The following is a 20264-nucleotide window of genomic DNA, read 5'->3' on the forward strand; positions in this document are numbered from 1 at the left end:
TATGTCATTTTTCGAGTTTATTCCAATGAATTTTATAGTTTTTGATGAATTCTATAGTTCTACAATATTTTTTAATTTGTTTTAGCAATTAAAGCGATAATTTATTTTATTCAAATTTTAGACTCCATATCCTTATGTTATATAATTTTGTTTTATTGTATTTTTATATTATAATTTTATATTATTTTTATATTATTATATTATTATCATTTATATTTTTATATTATATTTTATATTTTACATTTTATACGTTATATAATTTTATGTATTAAGTTATTTTATATTGGTATATGTTATGTATATACTTTTAATATAATATAAATATATAATATATGTATATACACATAAATATTTAAAAAATATACATATGTTTTAAATATAATTTTCTCTTATTTTAAAATATATATCTATCTTGATATCTTTTCATATCTCTGGCTGAGAATTTAGTTGGATTATTTGAAAACAGTTAGTATAATAGATGGTAGCTATGATCGATTTACGAAGTCTCATCTAGAAGATGAGTTGAAATAGAAATGTATTTTCAATATTGCCCCACTTCGTCAGGAAATGGAAAGCACCGAGAACACATTTGCATGAATCTTTCTTCAAAATCAACACGGAAAGCTTATACATTCGAAAGCTCTTTGGAGCGTGAACGGCTAATGGAGCCAGACTTGATGTTAGAAAAAGATATCAGATAAATGAGACATGATGGAAAAGAAATCGATGTGGAAGATTATTGTTTATTCTTTCGATAATAATCTCGTATATTTTTCAATATAAAAGCAATTTATGAAAAGATTTTAAAATATCTTTAAATAAACAAATTATACATGTGAATTAAATATATAAATAAATAAAATAAATCGCGAGATATATATATATATATATATATTTATGTATTAAATTATATAGAAGTTATATATTTATATATTAAATATTATATTAAATAACATATATTAAATTATATATTAAACCTAAATTGCTTATTTGAGCGATTTATGTTAATAATCATTCTTCGTAAGGAAAAAATTTGTTGTCTAATATCGTGTTTCTTTTTTCAGATGATGTCTTTAAGCGGCGATGTTATGCCGCAATACAGACAAGAAGCACCGAAAACACCACCACACATCCTACTGCATTACTGTGCATTTAAAGCGATCTGGGACTGGATCATTTTATGTCTGACCTTTTACACAGCCATCATGGTACCGTACAACGTCGCATTTAAAAACAAAACCAGCGAGGACGTTTCCCTGTTGGTGGTCGACAGTATCGTCGACGTAATATTCTTTATCGACATAGTGCTAAATTTTCACACAACATTTGTCGGTGCTGGCGGCGAAGTGGTGTCTGATCCGAAGGTGAGCTTCAGCTTTTTCTTGTAAAGAATTTTCTCCATGGAACAAAAAATAAAGCTGCATTTGTCATTCATATTGCAACAATATTTTTGTTCGTCTCTGTAAAGTTGGCACTTCATCTTTCAAAAAATTAATTTTTTTTAAAGTTCTGAGAGTGCACCCCGAAGAGTTCTAGAGTTCCTTATTAATTTTAAAAATTCTGGCGAATTAAGTCAAAAAAATCATTAATGAATTTTGGGGGGTGCTAACTTCACAAAATGAAATCTTTAAATCAGCGATAACATTAAAAGTATTAAAAATAATGAATTAATTTTGTTCTCTAATAACGCGACGATTTGACTACTTTCAGGTAATCAGAATGAACTATCTGAAATCTTGGTTCATCATAGATCTGCTAAGCTGTCTACCATACGATGTGTTTAACGCCTTTGACCACGACGAGGACGGGATAGGTAGCCTGTTCTCGGCCCTGAAGGTGGTACGGTTGCTGCGACTCGGCAGGGTCGTACGAAAACTAGATCGTTATCTGGAGTACGGTGCCGCGATGCTCATACTTCTGCTCTGTTTCTACATGTTGGTTGCTCACTGGCTGGCCTGTATCTGGTATGTCACATTAAGGTGATTTTACCCTGCGTACACGTATTCAAGGTAATACGCATGTCTCCTCGGGACACGAGTACGCTGCGTAAACAACGGCATTGTTCGCAACATTACAACATTACACACATACATGCAGCCAAACATATCGTCATGAGATCAATGCATGCGAACTCTGATCTCTCATATAGATATTTCTCGTTTTTCATTATGTCGTATTTTTATCTGTAATTTTTCTGGTCTCTAAATTCTCCATATGTCTGCCTCCCTCTTATATTATCGCGTTAAATGAGCATTGATCTTTGCATCTCTTCTTAATTTATTAAATATCGTTGCTAAGAGAACTTTCAGTCACATATCAAGCATGTAAACGTTATGCTACATGTTATATATTTTTATTTATTAATATTTTTTTTATTTAATGATGTTTATTACGATCTTAAACTACGGTTAAAATAAGTAATACAATTAATAAAGGTTCGTGACGTGGTTAGAAGCTCAGTCATTACCAAACTTCTACTCAGCACATTAACAGAATTATTAAATTAAATCCTGTGATTTGTCGCGTTTCAGTCTTAACCCAGCGAGAAATGATCGACATCGATTCGACCATCATTTCTCCCTGGAAAATCGTGTTCAGTTTTTAGCAATTCCACGTTGCTTCCACGTTGATATATGTTTACGTAGTCTGGCTTCGTGAGCCGTTGCAGAGTATTTTATATCATTGACAGTCAGTATTTCCAAGTCCCTGCCCTAACAGCACAACCGAAGACATCCAGAGGACATCCAGAGAACATCCGAACATCCTCAGGATATTCTCAGGATGCTCCTCGAACGTCTTCGGATACGTGTACTGTTAGGGTGTGTAGATCATCATTGCGTTGATAATTAAACGTATTATGTTGTTCGGTGAACGCTAGATTGTCATGCGGTTTGAATCCTTGGTACATCCCCAAAGCTAAATCGCATACATCTAGATTGGTCTGATAACCATTGTATAGAGCAATCTTTTATTATTTAGGTCTAGTTTTGACTCGTCGAATAGCCAGTACATTTGACGGGTTTTGAGACGAATTTGCTCTGCTTCTTTTTAACATGATGTTTCTTTGTTTTAACATGATATTATTCTTTGATGATTTTCTTTTTAATAACATTTGATATGCGAAAAGCCTCGTGTCATGCTTTAGCTAATTCCTCTTTAATTTCTGTAATATTAGTCGAGGAATGTAGACCTCTTATCATGATTTTATAAGGTTTAGATTGCTTGCATTGATATGTGTGGCAATCTATATCGTGCAGATTATGGTTCTCCTGTGATTTAACAGTTTTGACTAGTTGAATAGTATCGTCGAAAATTGTCACTGTCGTATTTATTTTAATTTCATTGTTAGCAATTATTTTAAAGTGTATATCATTATATTCTTGGCGCCTTGTAGTATTATTCCTCAATCCGCCACCTGAGGAGGCGCCCGATGGGGACTGACAACCCCACACGGGATTTATTTATCTGCTGAAAATTATTTATACTTATTTCAAATATATAAAAAATATAAAACGTGAAAATATGAGAGAAGAGACGAAGAAATGGAGAATTGTGCAATGACATTTAACAATTGACTAATAAAAATTCCCCATATCTGTTTGCCTCTTACATTATCGCGAAAAATGAGCGTTGACCTTTAAACGACCTTTATATCGTTTCTTACTAAATATTTTACTAAATATTGCCGCCAAGAGGATTTTAATCACATATCAAGCATGCAAACGTTTTGGTATATGTTATATTTATACATGCTGGAAATGATTTAGAATTACTTATTTAAAATATAATAAAGTATGAAACGCGAGACTCAAAATGAACGCTGACCTTTGAATTGCTTCTTAATTTATTATACCGAGATAATTTAAAATATGTACAAAGCATGTCAACGTTATGCTACTATATTTAGATATGCTGGAAATTTATACTTATTTAAGATATAAAATATAAAGTAAAAAAAAACCCAGGTAACAAACAAACTTACGTTTTGACATTTAATGACGTTTGCTGCTTGGGAAGAGACGGAGGCAGAAACGAAAAGGATTGCAATGATATTAACAATTGACTAATATATAATATATAAAAATTCGCCGGTTGAAATGAAATAATCGAGAATGCTTTGGAACCGTTTGACGCACAAAAATCGATCATGTTTCACCCGACGCGAATAACGGAATTTCCTGAAGGAAATAGCATGCGAGGCTCCGCATCCAAAATGCATAGTGCATTATCTCGCGCGATCTCATATCAATCTCTCTCCCGTCCGCCGAATCCCGTCCGCGGCCTCGTAACGAGATCCCTCGTTGCGTTCAAGGTACTCGATAGGGAGATCGGACGCCGACAACGGGGTGCAGTATTCGTGGTTGTGGAAGCTGGCCAATGTTACCCAGTCACCGTACAGCTACTTGTGGACCAATGCCAGCACCGCGCCCGAACTGGTGGCCGGCCCGTCGCGTCGCACGATGTACGTCACCGCCCTTTACTTCACGATGACCTGTATGACCTCGGTGGGTTTCGGGAACGTCGCGGCCGAGACCGACAACGAGAAGATCTTCACCATCTGCATGATGATCATTGCTGGTATGAATCATATTGTCATCGATAATTTTCTTTCATTTTTTTCATCTTACGTACAGGGTGTCCCAGAACTAGTAGCATATTTGTTAATAGTAGATTCCTGGGATGATTTGGTGGAGACAATTTTTTCTCGACGAAAATGTCGAGACATCAATAATTTTCGAATTATAAGCGATTGAAAATAAAATATTAATAAAATTACATTTTTTTATTAATTTCATGTTGAGTTTACTTTAATAGAATTTTAATTTAAGGTCTACAATTAATTATAAAGATACATGATGGCAAAAATTGTGGGAACATGCAAAAAATGATGGCGTCCCTCGACATTTTCGCTGAGGAAAAATCGTCTCTGCCATTAACAGGTTTATTATTAATTTTAGGACACCCTGTATACTGCTTTGTGATATTAAGTTAAAAAGACGAAGGAAGAAGTTTCGGAAGCTAAAGAGTTTTGAAATTCGTTGTTTTTCTTTTTCTCCCTTTCTCTCTCTCTCTCTTTCTTTCTCTTCCTCGACCAGCCTTATTGTACGCCACGATCTTCGGTCACGTCACCACCATCATCCAGCAAATGACGTCCGCCACCGCCAAGTATCACGACATGTTGAACAACGTGAGGGAATTCATGAAGCTGCACGAGGTGCCTAAGGCCTTAAGCGAACGCGTCATGGATTATGTCGTCAGCACGTGGGCGATGACAAAGGGTCTGGATACGGACAAGGTTCTCAACTACTGCCCCAAGGACATGAAGGCCGACATCTGCGTGCATCTCAATCGGAAGGTCTTCAACGAGCATCCTGCCTTCAGGTGAATTGGACTAGGAAAATACTTGAAACGTTCTCTTAATTAAATCCATATACTAAATCACTATATTTGACATCTAGATTAGCGTCTGACGGGTGTCTGCGCGCTCTGGCGATGCACTTCACCATGTCTCACAGCGCGCCCGGGGATCTGCTATATCACACGGGGGAGTCCATCGATTCCCTCTGCTTCATCGTGACCGGCAGCCTCGAGGTCATCCAGGACGACGAGGTGGTGGCGATTCTGGGGAAAGGCGACGTCTTCGGCGACAGTTTCTGGACGAATCCGTCGATCGGTCAGAGCGCGGCGAACGTCCGGGCTTTGACCTACTGCGATCTGCACACGATCAAGCGGGACCGGCTGTTGGAGGTGTTGGACTTTTACCAGGCCTTCGCCAACTCCTTCGCCAGGAATCTGATCCTGACTTACAACCTGAGTCACCGGGTGAGTCTTATTTTACTGTATCGCGCTTGTTTGCGTAACGTCGATCGGAAAGGAATGCGATTGAATCGTAAAGAGATGTCGAGTTTGATTGTTTATTGAAGTTTGAATAGAACCTATACAGTAATGCTGATGTGATGTCCTTCGACGACCAGCTTACAGCTGGTAAACAATCGGTGTGATTGCATTTTTTATGTTCCTTATACATGACGACAGGATTATACAGTCTTAGTTAACAAGAGCAATTTGCATGGCACACGGTTATTCGTTTACGAATAATCAACATACGCAGAGAAAACGATCAAATTAACAATCATAACGACTCGTCAGGCACTATACAATAGGCATTCAGGCCACGCAACGATTGGCATGATGATATTCTTTAATATCATAGTGTAATAAAAAAAGGTACATAGAGACGATATGTGATAAAATTGCACAATAAGTAATAAATCGAACGACCAAAAGAGAGACAACTCGAGAGACATATCAGGCCGTTATTAAAAAGGGACAAAAGTCCTAATATATACATATGTATAATGTAGAGTTAGATAAAGAATTATACAAATAAATAATCTCGTACACATATACATAAGTCTGTAAAAAATGTACATGAAGATGTCGCATTCGCGCATATATACATACATACAGACAGACAGACGGAACTTCGCGGTGATTTTCGTAATGTTAATTCGTTTTTTCACATTTAATGTGCTCTTTATTAATTGCCTCTCGCAGCGTTATCACACGAATTTCATCTCACTTGAAAGATTGTGTAAAATTCCAAATAGCAAGCGTACGTCATTTTGACGTTTCATGACGTCAGCTTGCCACTTGGGACGGGAGCATTCTCTCTTTCTTTCTTTCTTTTATACTCTATAACCAGTTATTGTTGTAAACTCTATTAAGATTTTATACATATTTCTCTCATACCCGTAAATATCCCGTTACAATTGTCAAGAATCAATAACAAATTTTACATATATTTTATTCGAATTAAATCAAGTTCGAACAATCTTAAATATCTGTAATATCTTTACAACATTGGCGTTTCTCTCTTTCGTCCCGCTCTCGGGCTTCCATAAAAATCTCCTAAATTTTGTATCACAATTACTCTTGTAATTCACGCAACCCCTCGCTATGTAACTTATGACCGGACAGTTCTAGCATGACTTTCGACGTCGGGTCTTGATCCAGCACCGATTTCGCCTCGCGCACGTCCTCTTCGACGTCCGGCATCGGGCCGACGCCCCACACCTCGCAGTGTTTGATTTTAAAATCTTCCTTACCGCTAAGTTGTACATAATTCTGGAAGGTGGTGCACGACAAGCTCGATCTGCCGGTACCGTATTCGCAGTCCAACCAGAGGCCGGGATAGTTGAGCTGCCCCCCCATGAGCAGGCCGTTGGGCATCGTTTGCTGATGGAGATTGAGATACTGATAGTGATTGTTGTAATTCGTCGACGAGAACGTCAGTATTTCCGGGTCGAGCTTGAACAGGAATGACGTTTGGTTCCCGATGAAGTTCGGTCCCAGCCTCCAGCTGTCGGAGGCGAAACCGCCGAACACGTGGTCGTCCGCGTCCTGGAGTATGATTATCGTTGCGCCCTGCATCACGATCCTGCCCAGCATTGTGGAGAACGACTCACCGTGCACCTGGCTCGAGAACAAAAATCGCCATTCGTTGCGGAGCTCGTGCGGCAAGCTCAGATTCAGGAACAGAACGTCTCCTAAGCCTAGGATACTTGGAAAGTGCGGAATGTTCTCCAAACCCTTGCAAAGCGGCAGAAGATTCAGGTCGTTTATCCGCGCGTTCGTGTTCTTATCGCTACCTTTCTTCTGAGAGATTAGATAGAGGTATTGAAAAACGTGCGACTGAATATTCTTGAACGTGGCCGCGCTCACAAACCAATTCTCCACCTGATCGACGGTCAACACGTCCCCGTATTTCACGAGATCCTCGCAGAGACAGCGCGAACGCATCCCTATACGTCTGGTGTTGACGGTGCAGCCGATGCTGCTCCAGGTCAGATGATGCGTGTTACCCGAGTTCTTTTGCAGTCGCAAGTAAGAGTTGATCGTTGCTTGAATGTACTGAAGGAACGTAGTGGTGGGCATCTCGTACTTTTGCTCCTCCTCCGAGAAACCGTCGAAGATCAGATTGGTGCGTTCTTCAGGGTTGCCACGTACGGCGAAAACGTAGAGTCTGCCGAAGTTTTCGCCGTTGACGGCAGAAACCTTTTTGCCAGGTTCGTGGCAGAGGAACCGTACCACAAATTGAAGCAGCACATCGTCCAGGTGGCTCGACCAGTGCTTGAATATGTCCTCGCGTTTGATGGAACCCGAGCTCCGGGACATGGACTTAAACAGGTTCTCTACTAGTGTCAACTCCTCTGCAGAAAGGATATTCACTGACGAAGCGGAACGACTCGATCCATGACCCATCTGAAACAATCGTATAGAGTAACATTAATCATTCGTTACAAAAATCACTCTTTTATCAGTCTCATCTTTCTAATCACAACATAATAATTCTTAAATATAGACCACCGCTGCGTACACCTGTTTTTCTCTTTACGTGCAACAATTATCTCACATGCTACATCTAGTAACATTAATTTGCCATCCCAAAGTGTAAAATATACAAAATAGTCCCTTGAAATCCCATATTACGCAGAAAATACACAACAAAAATCTTCAGTGAGTCTCATCTTTCTAAGCGCAACATATAATGGTTCTTAAATAAATGTAGACTAATACTGCATACTTGGACAAAATTATATCAGCTGCGCACCCCTGTTTCTCTCTTTACGTACAACAATTATCCCACATACTACATCTAGTAACATTAATTTTGCCATCGCAAAGTGTAAAAGTAGCCCCTTGAAATCCTGCATTACGCAGAAAATAGGCAACAAAAATCTTCAGTGAGTCTTTTACGAGTCTCATCTTTCTCAGCACAACATATAATGGTTCTTAAATAAATGTAGACTAATACTGCATACTTGGACAAAATTATATCAGCTGCGCACCCCTGTTTCTCTCTTTACGTACAACAATTATCCCACATACTACATCTAGTAACATTAATTTTGCCATCGCAAATTGCAAAAATAGCCCCTTGAAATCCTGCATTACGCAGAAAATAGGCAACAAAAATCTTCAGTGAGTCTTTTACGAGTCTCATCTTTCTAAGCACAACATATAATGGTTCTTAAATAAATGTAGACTAATATTGCATACTTGGACAAAATTATATCAGCTGCGCACCCCTGTTTCTCTCTTTACGTACAATTATCCCACATACTACATCTAGTAACATTAATTTACCATCGCAAAGTGTAAAAGTAGTCCCTTGAAATCCTGCATTACGCAGAAAATAGGCAACAAAATTCTTCAGTGAGTCTTTTACGAGTCTCATCTTTCTCAGCACAACATATAATGGTTCTTAAATAAATGTAGACTAATACTGCATACTTGGACAAAATTATATTAGCTGCGCACCCCTGTTTCTCTCTTTATGTACAACAATTATCCCACATACTACATCTAGTAACATTAATTTACCATCGCAAAGTGTAAAAGTAGCCCCTTGAAATCCTGCATTACACAGAAAATAGGCAACAAAAATCTTCAGTGAGTCTTTTACGAGTCTCATCTTTCTCAGCACAACATATAATGGTTCTTAAATAAATGTAGACTAATACTGCATACTTGCACAAAATTATATCAGCTGCGCACCCCTGTTTCTCTCTTTACGTACAACAATTATCCCACATACTACATCTAGTAACATTAATTTACCATCACAAATTGCAAAAATAGCCCCTTGAAATCCTGCATTACACAGAAATTAAGCACTAAAAATCTTTAACGTCTCTGACTCTCCTCTACACATGTTTCAGACTCATCGCAGCTCAGATACTCTAGGTGCATTTCTCTCTAGGCTTTTGGACTCGCGAGAAGAGTCCCCGAGCGAGCTTTTTCACGACGTATCACTCTGTCCTCGAGTGTCTTAAGATTAAGCCAAGGCACCTAGCGTCTACGCACCTTTCGTACGAACGAGCAGCCTCCTTCCTTGACAGTCCATATACCTTCACCCTCGTCCTGCGGACGGGAGAGATCTCTGCCGGCCCCGCTGTTTCACGGCTCGTCCCGCACGTGACGGCGGCCCGTCACGTAACGCCGCGACGTCACGTTACGTCACGTCGTCGTCCACGTCGTCCACGTCGTCGTCGTCGCCGCGAACGACTCGGATCCTCGAGGTTATGCGCAGCTGAGCGCCGCGTCAACATCTATCGACTTCTGTCATCACGCCTGCGCCACTGACCTTCGCAACTTCACACACACGGCGCACGAATGCACCGTGTCTATGCACGTCGGTGCATCCTCCACCGTCGACTCGTCGCGCGCGCACGAGAAAATCGACGGTGAAAAGCGCCCGAGGCTTATCGGAACATCTCGTCCCGGCTTTTTTTCACGTTCGGATAATCGTGGAATATATAAAAAGGCTTGTGCAGCAGTGACGTAATGGGAAATGCAGCGGAAAGAGAGTGGGAGCGAGAGGGAGAGAAAAGAGAATATGCAAATAATATAATCTAAATTTTGATGCAAATTAACGAAGCGAAGAAGTAAAGCAAGGTTGCAATTGCATAAATTTTAATTCGATAATAACAGTATGTAGAAAATAATTATATATTGTAATTTAAATAATGAGAAATGAGCAGGAAATATTTATGTATAATATTATGATACATAATATAATATATATAATGTTATAAAATATATTATACATATATTTTATATCTAAATAATATATAATATTTTATATATAAAATATTATAATAAATAAATATCCATAAGTAGAAAATTGAATATAAAGTATAAATAGGAATATTTTATTGTATTTTATTTATATATAAAATTTAAAAATAATAAATATATATAAATGAAGATATTTTTTACGAGAACCGGAAGCAGAGCCGTTTCATCCGTTACGTCACTGTCTGCGTCACATATATATATTTTATGCATTTTTTTCGATCCTCGCCTGAATTTCCGTGTAGGATTGAAGAACGCAAGGGTGAAATTTCTTGAGGCTTGTCGAGGAATAATTCACGCAAACGTTTCGGTCGGATAATATGCGACGAAAAGGGTCGGTGCACGAAGGGCCTGGTGGGCGCGTAATTGCGCGGTTTCCGGCTCAAAGGGAATAGACGCGCGAATTGCGCTCACGTCGTGCAATTTTCAAGGGAGTTGTGATCAGGCGAGATGACCCTATGCACAGAGCGCATTCGAGATGACGACGCACGTGTATAATGCGACGAAGCCGAAACGCAGCCGCTCCGGCTGTTTCCACGCAATTTTCGCGTTAGCTCGAAAACGCTTGGCTGTTAAGTATCGTTTAAATAAAAAATTCTTTCTGCTCTCTACAAGGGAAGAAAATTACTAAAGTTATGCAGAGTATTAAAAAGTTGTTAAATAATATGAAGTGTACTTATAATATATATATTTTATAAATATTGGATAAACTTTTCGTATTTGTTACAGAAAAACAAGAAATTTTATATTGATTACAGAAGTAGCTGGAGAAAAATTTTATGAATAATTATATAAAATATATATTATATAGGAATATAATAATTTATTTATTACATAATAGTTAATTATATATATGATTTTTTTATATGTGACATATATATGTTTATATAATTGCATTTATTAAAATAGTTTATAATGATAATAATTATTATCAAATCTTATTTCTCGTTTCTTATATTCTTATATTTTTCAATTTTTATTTAACTTATAATTATTTAATAATTATTTTTATTTTTAAATAAAATTTTATAATTAAATAAAAATCATACAAATATAAAAAGAAATTTAAAAAAATATATATATAGTATATATAAATTTAAATATATAAAATAAAAATAATTTTTATAGTTAAATTATGTGCAAATATTAGCTTAAATGATATTTGATAATTACTTTATTTTATATATATATATATGTACAATTATTTTTATTAACAAAATTAATTTCTATGTGCAGCTGATCTTTCGGAAGGTCGCCGATGTTCGTCGAGAAAAGGAATTGGCCGAGAGGAGGAAGAACGAGCCGCAGTTGGATCAGGCGCAAGATCATCTAGTTCGCAAGATCTTCTCGAGGTAGGAAAACATTTTGCCAAAGCAGCTATTAGTTACAGCCGGATACAATCGAATGCAATCGGGCTCGATGCCAGTAACAAGTCCTGGGACGAAATAAAAGGAATCCATTCTGAGAAATTGTGTTCGATTCGGAAAATATCGAAGGATGTAGAAGAATTCTGCTGCGCGCGGAATAAAAACAATGTTTAATAATTTAAACGAGAACGCAATCTTTGATTTCGAGAATTACACAAATATATTTCGACTTCGTAGAATGGATTACTGCTACAAAAATTACAGTTGTTGTTGTTGTTGCAAGCATTAGCCTCTGTAGTTGACGACGACTTCCGGTTGCCACCGATGATAAAACCGTTCGAAAGTATATATTATTTATATGCTTCGATCTCTGTTTTGCAGCTAATTATATATATCGAAGCATGCGAAAGAGTTTATTTAATTTTGCATTCAAAATTTATTCTTCATCTACACGATGTCTAGATATAAGTGTTAATTTTACGACATTATATTAATTTCTGTATAATAATTCATAATATCTCTCACGCGTACAACGATATACGAGCTTCCATAAATTACAGCGCAATCTTTTTTATAATTTTATTTATTCTAATAATTTTTATCTCTACACAAATTTTTTTCGCCACGAAAAAATAAAATAATTATAACCGTTGAAAAAATTTTATATACTAAATCACAGCATATTTGTATACCAGATAAAACGCATATCAAAAATTACCAATTAACAGAAATAAAAATAATTGGCGAAAATAAGCTCAGTAATGATTACATTTTTTTTCTAAACAAACTTAAAGTGAACCGGAAGTATAGCGCTGCTGACGGATTACTTTAGTTTTTCTTTTGTATCTTTGTACGCGTCACATCCTGTATGATGTGGAAGAAAGAGAAGAAGAGAGTGAGAAAGGAAAGGAAAAGCGAGCAAGAGAGAGAAAAAGAGAAAAAAGAATGAGAGAGTGTCCAGGTAGTAAGCTGGCGTTCTATTAAATGTCAAAATGACGTCATTTTGACGTCGAATGACGTCAGCTTGCGACCTGGGTGGGAGAGAAAGAGAGAGATGTGCCGAAATAAGATGTGTGCAAAGAATTGATCGCGGACGTTCTTTATATTTTCCTGGCTGGCTGTCGCTGAATGTGATCGTGTTGCTTGGCTGGCCTGTTGTTTCCGCAAAAGGTTCAAGAGCGAAGGAGAGGGCCAGATCGGCGTGACCAGGACCGTGAGCGGACGGTCCCAGCAGGATTCCGACGAGGAGCTCACCGTCAACGTCCTGCCGCCCTGGCCGAGTTTTAGGCAATTTCATTTTTCTTATTCATATTTATTTCTTCTTCAATTTCTTCTCTTTTTTGCCTCGCTACTTTATACACAATCTCTTATTATTATCTCGTTAACATATTATTATTACTATTATCTCATTATTATTATTATTATTGTTATTATTATTATATTCTTTATTATCTCTCGTTGAATATTTTTATATATCTATATATTTATTACAATATATTATGATTGCCCTATATTATTATATTGTGATCGTGGCAGTTTTTTATTAATAATCCACTGCGTATATGTATATGATGAATATTATACTGTGTATTACATATAATACCTGTTTTCGATATTCGTGTGTACATGTGTATATATATGTAATATTCACGGATATATATTGTATATCACGAGCAGCGCGCGCACGTGATACCTGGTGATGTTCCCCTTTTTTCTCCTCCTTTCGCAAGTTAATCCCACATTTGCATTTTGACGTTTCGAGTCTTGAGTCTTTTTTTTTTATTTCTATCACAAAATTGATGGTGTTTGTCTCCAGCAAACACCGATATATAATTGTTACATTGCTATAATAAAACGGAATATAACAGGTAATATAACGTGTACGTTACATGTAACATTCATGTTAGTTGTAATTTCCCACTCATAGATGTAACATTTTAATATAACATGTTACATTGTAGTTATATTGTAATTATATACCAAATAGTACATTGATGTATTGATAAGTCAGTGCTATCTTGGGATATAATGACAATATAACTACAATAATGTAATATTAAAAATGTTACATCTATGAGTGGGAAATTACAACTAACATATACGTTACATGTAACATGCTTAAGTATATAACATTTATATACTGTGTTTGCTGGGTCAGCTTTAAAGAACATAATGATTGAACGCGAGAAGGAGAAAAGATAATAATTTTATTTAAAAAAAAATATATTTAAGCGAATGTTCGAAGAGAACTTTAATATAAAATATAATTTTATTAAAATATGCATATGAGATAAATTCCTTTAACAAAGAGCTTACCCAGCAAACACAGTATAATAATAATATATGTTATATATTATATATGTTATATACTTAAGCAATATTGTAAATGTTATATACTTAAGCATGTTACATGTAACGTATATGTTAGTTGTAATTTCCCACTCATAGATGTAACATTTTTAATATTACATATATTACATTGTAGTTATATTGTCATTATATTCCAAGATAGCATTGACTTATCAATACATCAATGTGCTATTTGGTATATAATTACAATATAACTACAATGTAATATATGTTATATTAAAATGTTACATCTATGAATGGGAAATTACAATTAACATGGATGTTACATGTAACGTACACGTTATATTACCTGTTATATTCCGTTTTATTATAGCAATGTAACAATTATATATCGGTGTTTGCTGGGTATATTTGAATTGAAACTCTGTACATAAAACTTTTTTAATTTCAATAATGTGATTAAGCAAATGATGGATTAAAAACTGTGTTTTGCCTTCCTTTTAAAACATAGAAAACGCGTGGCAGAAAATAATCTCCGTTAATAACACTGACAAACTTTGCTCGATTTAATCTTCGATCTCGACGATATAGAGTCGATTTTTTCCTGGTCAAATCAAATATTTGATTCATAAACGATTTTAACCGAACGACTTTTACGTTTATCTTTAATTTCAGCTGGATTCTTACTTTGATGAAATTTTTAACTCAACGCTTAACTTAATCGAGATATTCAACGACGGAACTTTCAAGATGGAGTAAAAATCAGAAAAAACCAGATAAACTTTTGACTTTGAAAGGAAGCGGAGGAAGAATCGATCTCTCCCAGATTAATCGGAGATTCCTTTGAGCTGAAATTTGTCATTGTCATTCGAGAGCACTCTGTACACACACACACACACACACACACATAATATACACACTCGGACGCTTTTCCCACCTTTATTCGGCGAATACCGTAATTTGCGTCCTATAATGTGCCAGCCGGAACGTATCACGTACGTGCACTTGCTGTAACACACGCTTGAATGTGAACAACGATAAATTTTCATCGCACGTCGAGACACGAGCAAATCGAAACTGGCGGCCGATCGACCGCCGCGAAATTCCTCTGCCCACGAGGATGTCCAGGTTCATCTCTCATCCAGAGAACATTTATTTAAAGCATTCTTTAATATTTCAAACTTGTTCAAATTACAATTCTCTTTTACCTTGCAATAATATATATATATATATATATATATATATATATATATATATGAAAATTTGGTAAATAATGGACCTGAAACTTATTGTTAAAATTCAAATTTTATTTATTTATTTATTTTCATAATATCGGAAATATTTATTGAGCTACTAAGATAAAATGGACTTGAAAAATTTACTTAACAATATATACAATTTATTGGATAATACATGAAATTTATTGGACAGTTCTTGCTCGAGTTATTCAAAGTCTTTCTTGCCGAGATATATAAAGATAGGTACTGTATTTTACAAAGATTACACTGCAAGAATCTTGAAAATTTGTTGGTCCTTTGAGCAATATTTTCAAATAAAATGTACACTTTATTTGCGATCTTGTATCATCATTATTTTATAACAATCATATTGCAGTTTCTAATGAATGCTAGAGTGCTGTAAGATATACGGCTTTACAAGGCTATGCCTATCTCTTTTTTTACATCCATATATATATATATATATATATATATATATATATATTTTCTATATAATTAAAAATCCAAGTTATGTATAGAGCAAAACTGCACAGGATTTCGAAGCTTTTCACCTGTCCTGAATATACAGCTTCGCAATTTTATTCGCCAGCTTTCATAATTCAATGCTAGAACGAGATTTATTGTAGTCGTATTTTGCTCTGTAACAACATGTATAATAAATAACGTGATTTTTTTCGATAATGAACACATATTTGAATCGAAAATTACGAGTGTAATCATTAGTTATGTTAATTAAATGAATAAATACTCGCGATACTCTGACATCGGGAGTGAGAAACTGCCAAAATCCTGACGTGTTTAAATGAGCATCTTCGATTCATATGCAAAGCAAAGTGCATGCGACGGATGCACACACTAGGATTCAAACTTTTTTGTCTTTTATATATATAATATATATCTGTAAAATTATATATGTATAATATATATAATTGCATTATTTATATATCAAATATATGTATTATATAATATATATGTAAAAATATATATATATAATTATAATAAAATTATATTTATATATATATATTATATATATATATATATATTATATATATATATATATTGTATATATATATATATATATAATTTGAGTATTTTTAGTACGTATATGTATATACGAAAAAATTATTGTCATGCATATGTTCTGCCCGAGAAACTACCGGAATGCCAGAGAGGAACCTAAAAGAGCGAACATTACGCTACGTTTGCGATTTATACAGTCTTTTGCCTATTTTTCTGTCCTCTCAATATCTTTATCAAAGATTTTATGACTCTTGCATTCTCAACTGCCTGACTTTCGCACGCACACAACGTGCTTTCACTGCTAATAATTATATTGTTTCTCGAATCTTGATAGCCTTATATATTATACTTTTCTCTGTAGCATAAATAATTAATTACACTCGCTAATTTTATATTAGTCTTTTTTGTAATTATTATCGCAACCAGCCCGAAGGCATTTTTACCGTTTTAATGATAGATAATACGTATACTTACTTTACATGCATGGAAAAGTCGAGTTTTGACGTCATGAAATGACGCTTAATTCTTATATAGAATTAATTATTTTTTGTGAAATTTAAAGGGATTTTAGCATTTTCCAATTATTTGTATTATATCGCAACATAGTATACAATAACGAATTATGTACTGCTAATTACAAAATTTAATAGTAACTTTGAAGTAGGGTAATGAAAATGGTAATTAAATCGATCTACGATCAATTTTCCGCAAGGACGGGCGTGCTTTGATGCACATAATAATAATGTGATTTTGATAAAACATTTTCCTCGCTACTTGCGCGAACCACGCTTGACAAAGACATAACGCCAATAATTAACGCAACTATTCGTCACGTTTAATATGTTCGTCAGTGTGGCATTCCCAAAGTTTGTCGGGCAATTTCTCATCTCCCGACTCTCTGTCGTTAGTTCAAAAAATATCACATCAAAACGTTGGTCGACGCTGATCGGTGGCGTGATATCCTCTTTCAGAGGAGAATCCAATTTTTACATCACTTTTTTCATGTATTATTTATCAGTTATTTATATTACGTCGAATATATTTTTATTAAATTAATTTATCTATATGTTAATTGACTTTGTACAACTCTTCTTTTTTATTTAGAAAAACGAATGGAGCTGTTAAAAATTATTATTATAACTATAATTAAGTATTATAAGTATAGAGAGATTTATTATGTTACGTAAAATATTGCCCTGTATTTTTTCAATATTTATAGCAAATGAGCGATTTATTTATGAAAAACATCCGTACTCTCAATTTTTACCAGCATCGTCGTGCTTGTTTTTTTAAAATCTGGTCCGTAAAGTGAAATGAATTACGGTCCTCGCTGTTAGTTACGGATCAATGATAAACTCGCAAAAAGTATAAGATTTATCGAAAACTTTTTAAGATTTCTCAAGATTACGGGATCGTAATCCCGGGACGATTTCAGGCGAATTAGAAGTTTCGGTGCGTGAGGGGCCTGTATAATTTCAGCTCGAGCAGTTTAAGCTCCGGTGATTCGAACGTTATGGCTATAGGTATAATACAAGAACGTGTCTTGATTACTACAACCGTTCAGTTATTTTTAAGAATGTCTATATTTTCTCTCTATCCTCTTACATTTGTTTTCTTCGGGAAAAATTATCACCAAGTTCAACAATTTATATAACAGTGATTCAGCTTTATAAAAATTTAATAATATTTCCAGCAATTATATATATTGTCAAAAAATTCTTTGTTATTTTTTATTATAAAATTAATTTAATAATTCTTTTCAGCAATTTTTTATATATATTATATATTTTATATATTATTTATGTATTATTGTCAAAAAAATTTTTGCTTTTTTTTTATTATAAAATTAATTTAATAATTCTTTTCAGCAATTTGTTATATACGCATCTTCTTGCATCTCAAAAATTGTTTTGCATCTTTTTATTATAAATTAATTTAATAATAATTTTCAGCAATTTTATACATATGGATCCTTGTCGAAAAATTGTCCACGCTAACAAATTGAGCAAAATCATCCCACCATTCTCGGCGTTCACCAACGTTCTCCGTTTTTTCTTAACGTTCTTGTCAAACGTCGTCCATGGATCGCGTAGACAAGTCGTAGACAAGACACTAATGTAGGTCGCTCCAGTAGGACCATCAGTAACCAGTAACCGGAGTCGCCTTCCTTTTTCTAATCGTCGATAGAACGTAGACGATCTGCGATGATAATCCCTTCCTCCCTCCGAGTAGCTTTGACAATCCATCGATCTAGTCTTCGAGACTGCACCGTAGATTTAATCGCGGATCGAGAAGGGAAAAACGAAACGTGACGAATAACGATGGAAGAAGAGAAAAACAGAGAGAGGAAAACAACGATAGACGATTTAATCAGGTTTTTTACGTGAAAATGGAAAATCTTTTGTGCACCCCTTTGCCACACTTTCGACCCTCTATATATGCATTTGTACCTCTTGCTGCCCTGGCCCAAATATCTAAGGATATAATATATAACAAGCCTTTTCTTACTGTATCTTCTCCTTCGTATTTGTAAATACGTTCTGCGTATTGAAGTGTTTCTTGTAGCTGGGAAAATAAAGGCGAATCTTTTTCGATTACTCTCCGTGTAGATTTCGCCGAGATAAACAACACACTGCCGATGTGGAAAGGGGCGACAGCAAGGACGCCAAGGATGGCGAGACGTCGCACCCCAAGAAGCCATCCGTTGCCGAGGAAGGTGGGACAACCGTTGTGAAAACGCGGCCGGGCAAATGGGGCCGTTTGTTAGGTGAGAGAAATCAGCCCTGTATCAATCTTAATTACGTACGATTAATTCGATCGTCGAGCCACGCGGTTTGTATGAATATTTTCATGAAGAAAAATTGCGCAATAATTATTCGCTATTAAGGAAGTTGAACAAATTATTTTTCCTTCTTGTTCAAATATTTTTCAGTTCGGTTCACCTTTAGCAACTGTCAAATACAAATCTACGTGAATTTGTTTCTCCACCGCAAGTAGCAACTGACGTCACTAGATGTCAAAGTGACGTTTACTGACGTCACTCGACGTCAAAATGACGTATCTCAGCAAACATCTCAGCAAACACAGTATATAAATGTTATATACTTAAGCATGTTACATGTAACGTATATGTTAGTTGTAATTTCCCACTCATAGATGTAACATTTTTAATATTACATATATTACATTGTAGTTATATTGTCATTATATCCCAAGATAGCACTGACTTATCAATATATTAATGTGCTATTTGGTATATAATTACAATATAACTACAATGTAATATATGTTATATTAAAATGTTACATCTATGAGTGGGAAATTACAACTAACATGGATGTTACATGTAACGTACACGTTATATTACCTGTTACATTCCGTTTTATTATAGCAATGTAACAATTATATATCGGTGTTTGCTGGGTTGAATACTTACATGCATATAACATTTATATACTGTTTGCTGGGATGCTCGTTACCTGGGACAAGATTTATTTGATATGTATAATATTTATTAATCCTTAATAGCACAACGTATCTTCAGGATATATATTCTCTGAACGTCTTTAGGATATATCTGCTATTAGGGATAGCTTTTCCAGATTCAAGTCCGCAGAAAAAATATCTAACGTTGCAGGCAGCTCGAGTTTAGACACCGGCAGCGAATCGGGCACGGCCGGTGACACAG

General features: G+C 35.3%; 2 protein-coding genes across 2 annotated transcripts in view; one reads left to right on the forward strand and one right to left on the reverse strand.

The window, feature by feature from the left end:
• eag (potassium voltage-gated channel protein ether a go-go) overlaps positions 1-20264 on the forward strand; it is a 149020-nt gene that overhangs the window by 121460 nt on the left and 7296 nt on the right. Inside the window, 9 exon segments of the mRNA XM_029320590.2 lie at positions 1065-1364; positions 1711-1964; positions 4313-4578; positions 5097-5382; positions 5460-5823; positions 11878-11993; positions 13179-13295; positions 19186-19343; positions 20214-20263. Coding sequence (XP_029176423.2) covers positions 1065-1364; positions 1711-1964; positions 4313-4578; positions 5097-5382; positions 5460-5823; positions 11878-11993; positions 13179-13295; positions 19186-19343; positions 20214-20263 — 1911 coding nt within the window.
• On the reverse strand, positions 5902-10255 carry LOC114944604 (MTOR-associated protein MEAK7). The gene is made up of 2 exons (XM_029320594.2): positions 9871-10255; positions 5902-8265 (listed from the first exon to the last, which is right to left on the reverse strand). The coding sequence occupies exon 2, from the start codon at positions 8263-8265 to the stop codon at positions 6931-6933; it is 1335 nt and encodes a 444-aa protein (XP_029176427.1). The 5' UTR covers positions 9871-10255; the 3' UTR covers positions 5902-6930.

Source organism: Nylanderia fulva, unplaced genomic scaffold (genome assembly GCF_048542155.1).
Source record: "Nylanderia fulva isolate GAGA-0341 unplaced genomic scaffold, ASM4854215v1 Scaffold39, whole genome shotgun sequence".
Taxonomy (NCBI): domain Eukaryota; kingdom Metazoa; phylum Arthropoda; class Insecta; order Hymenoptera; family Formicidae; genus Nylanderia; species Nylanderia fulva.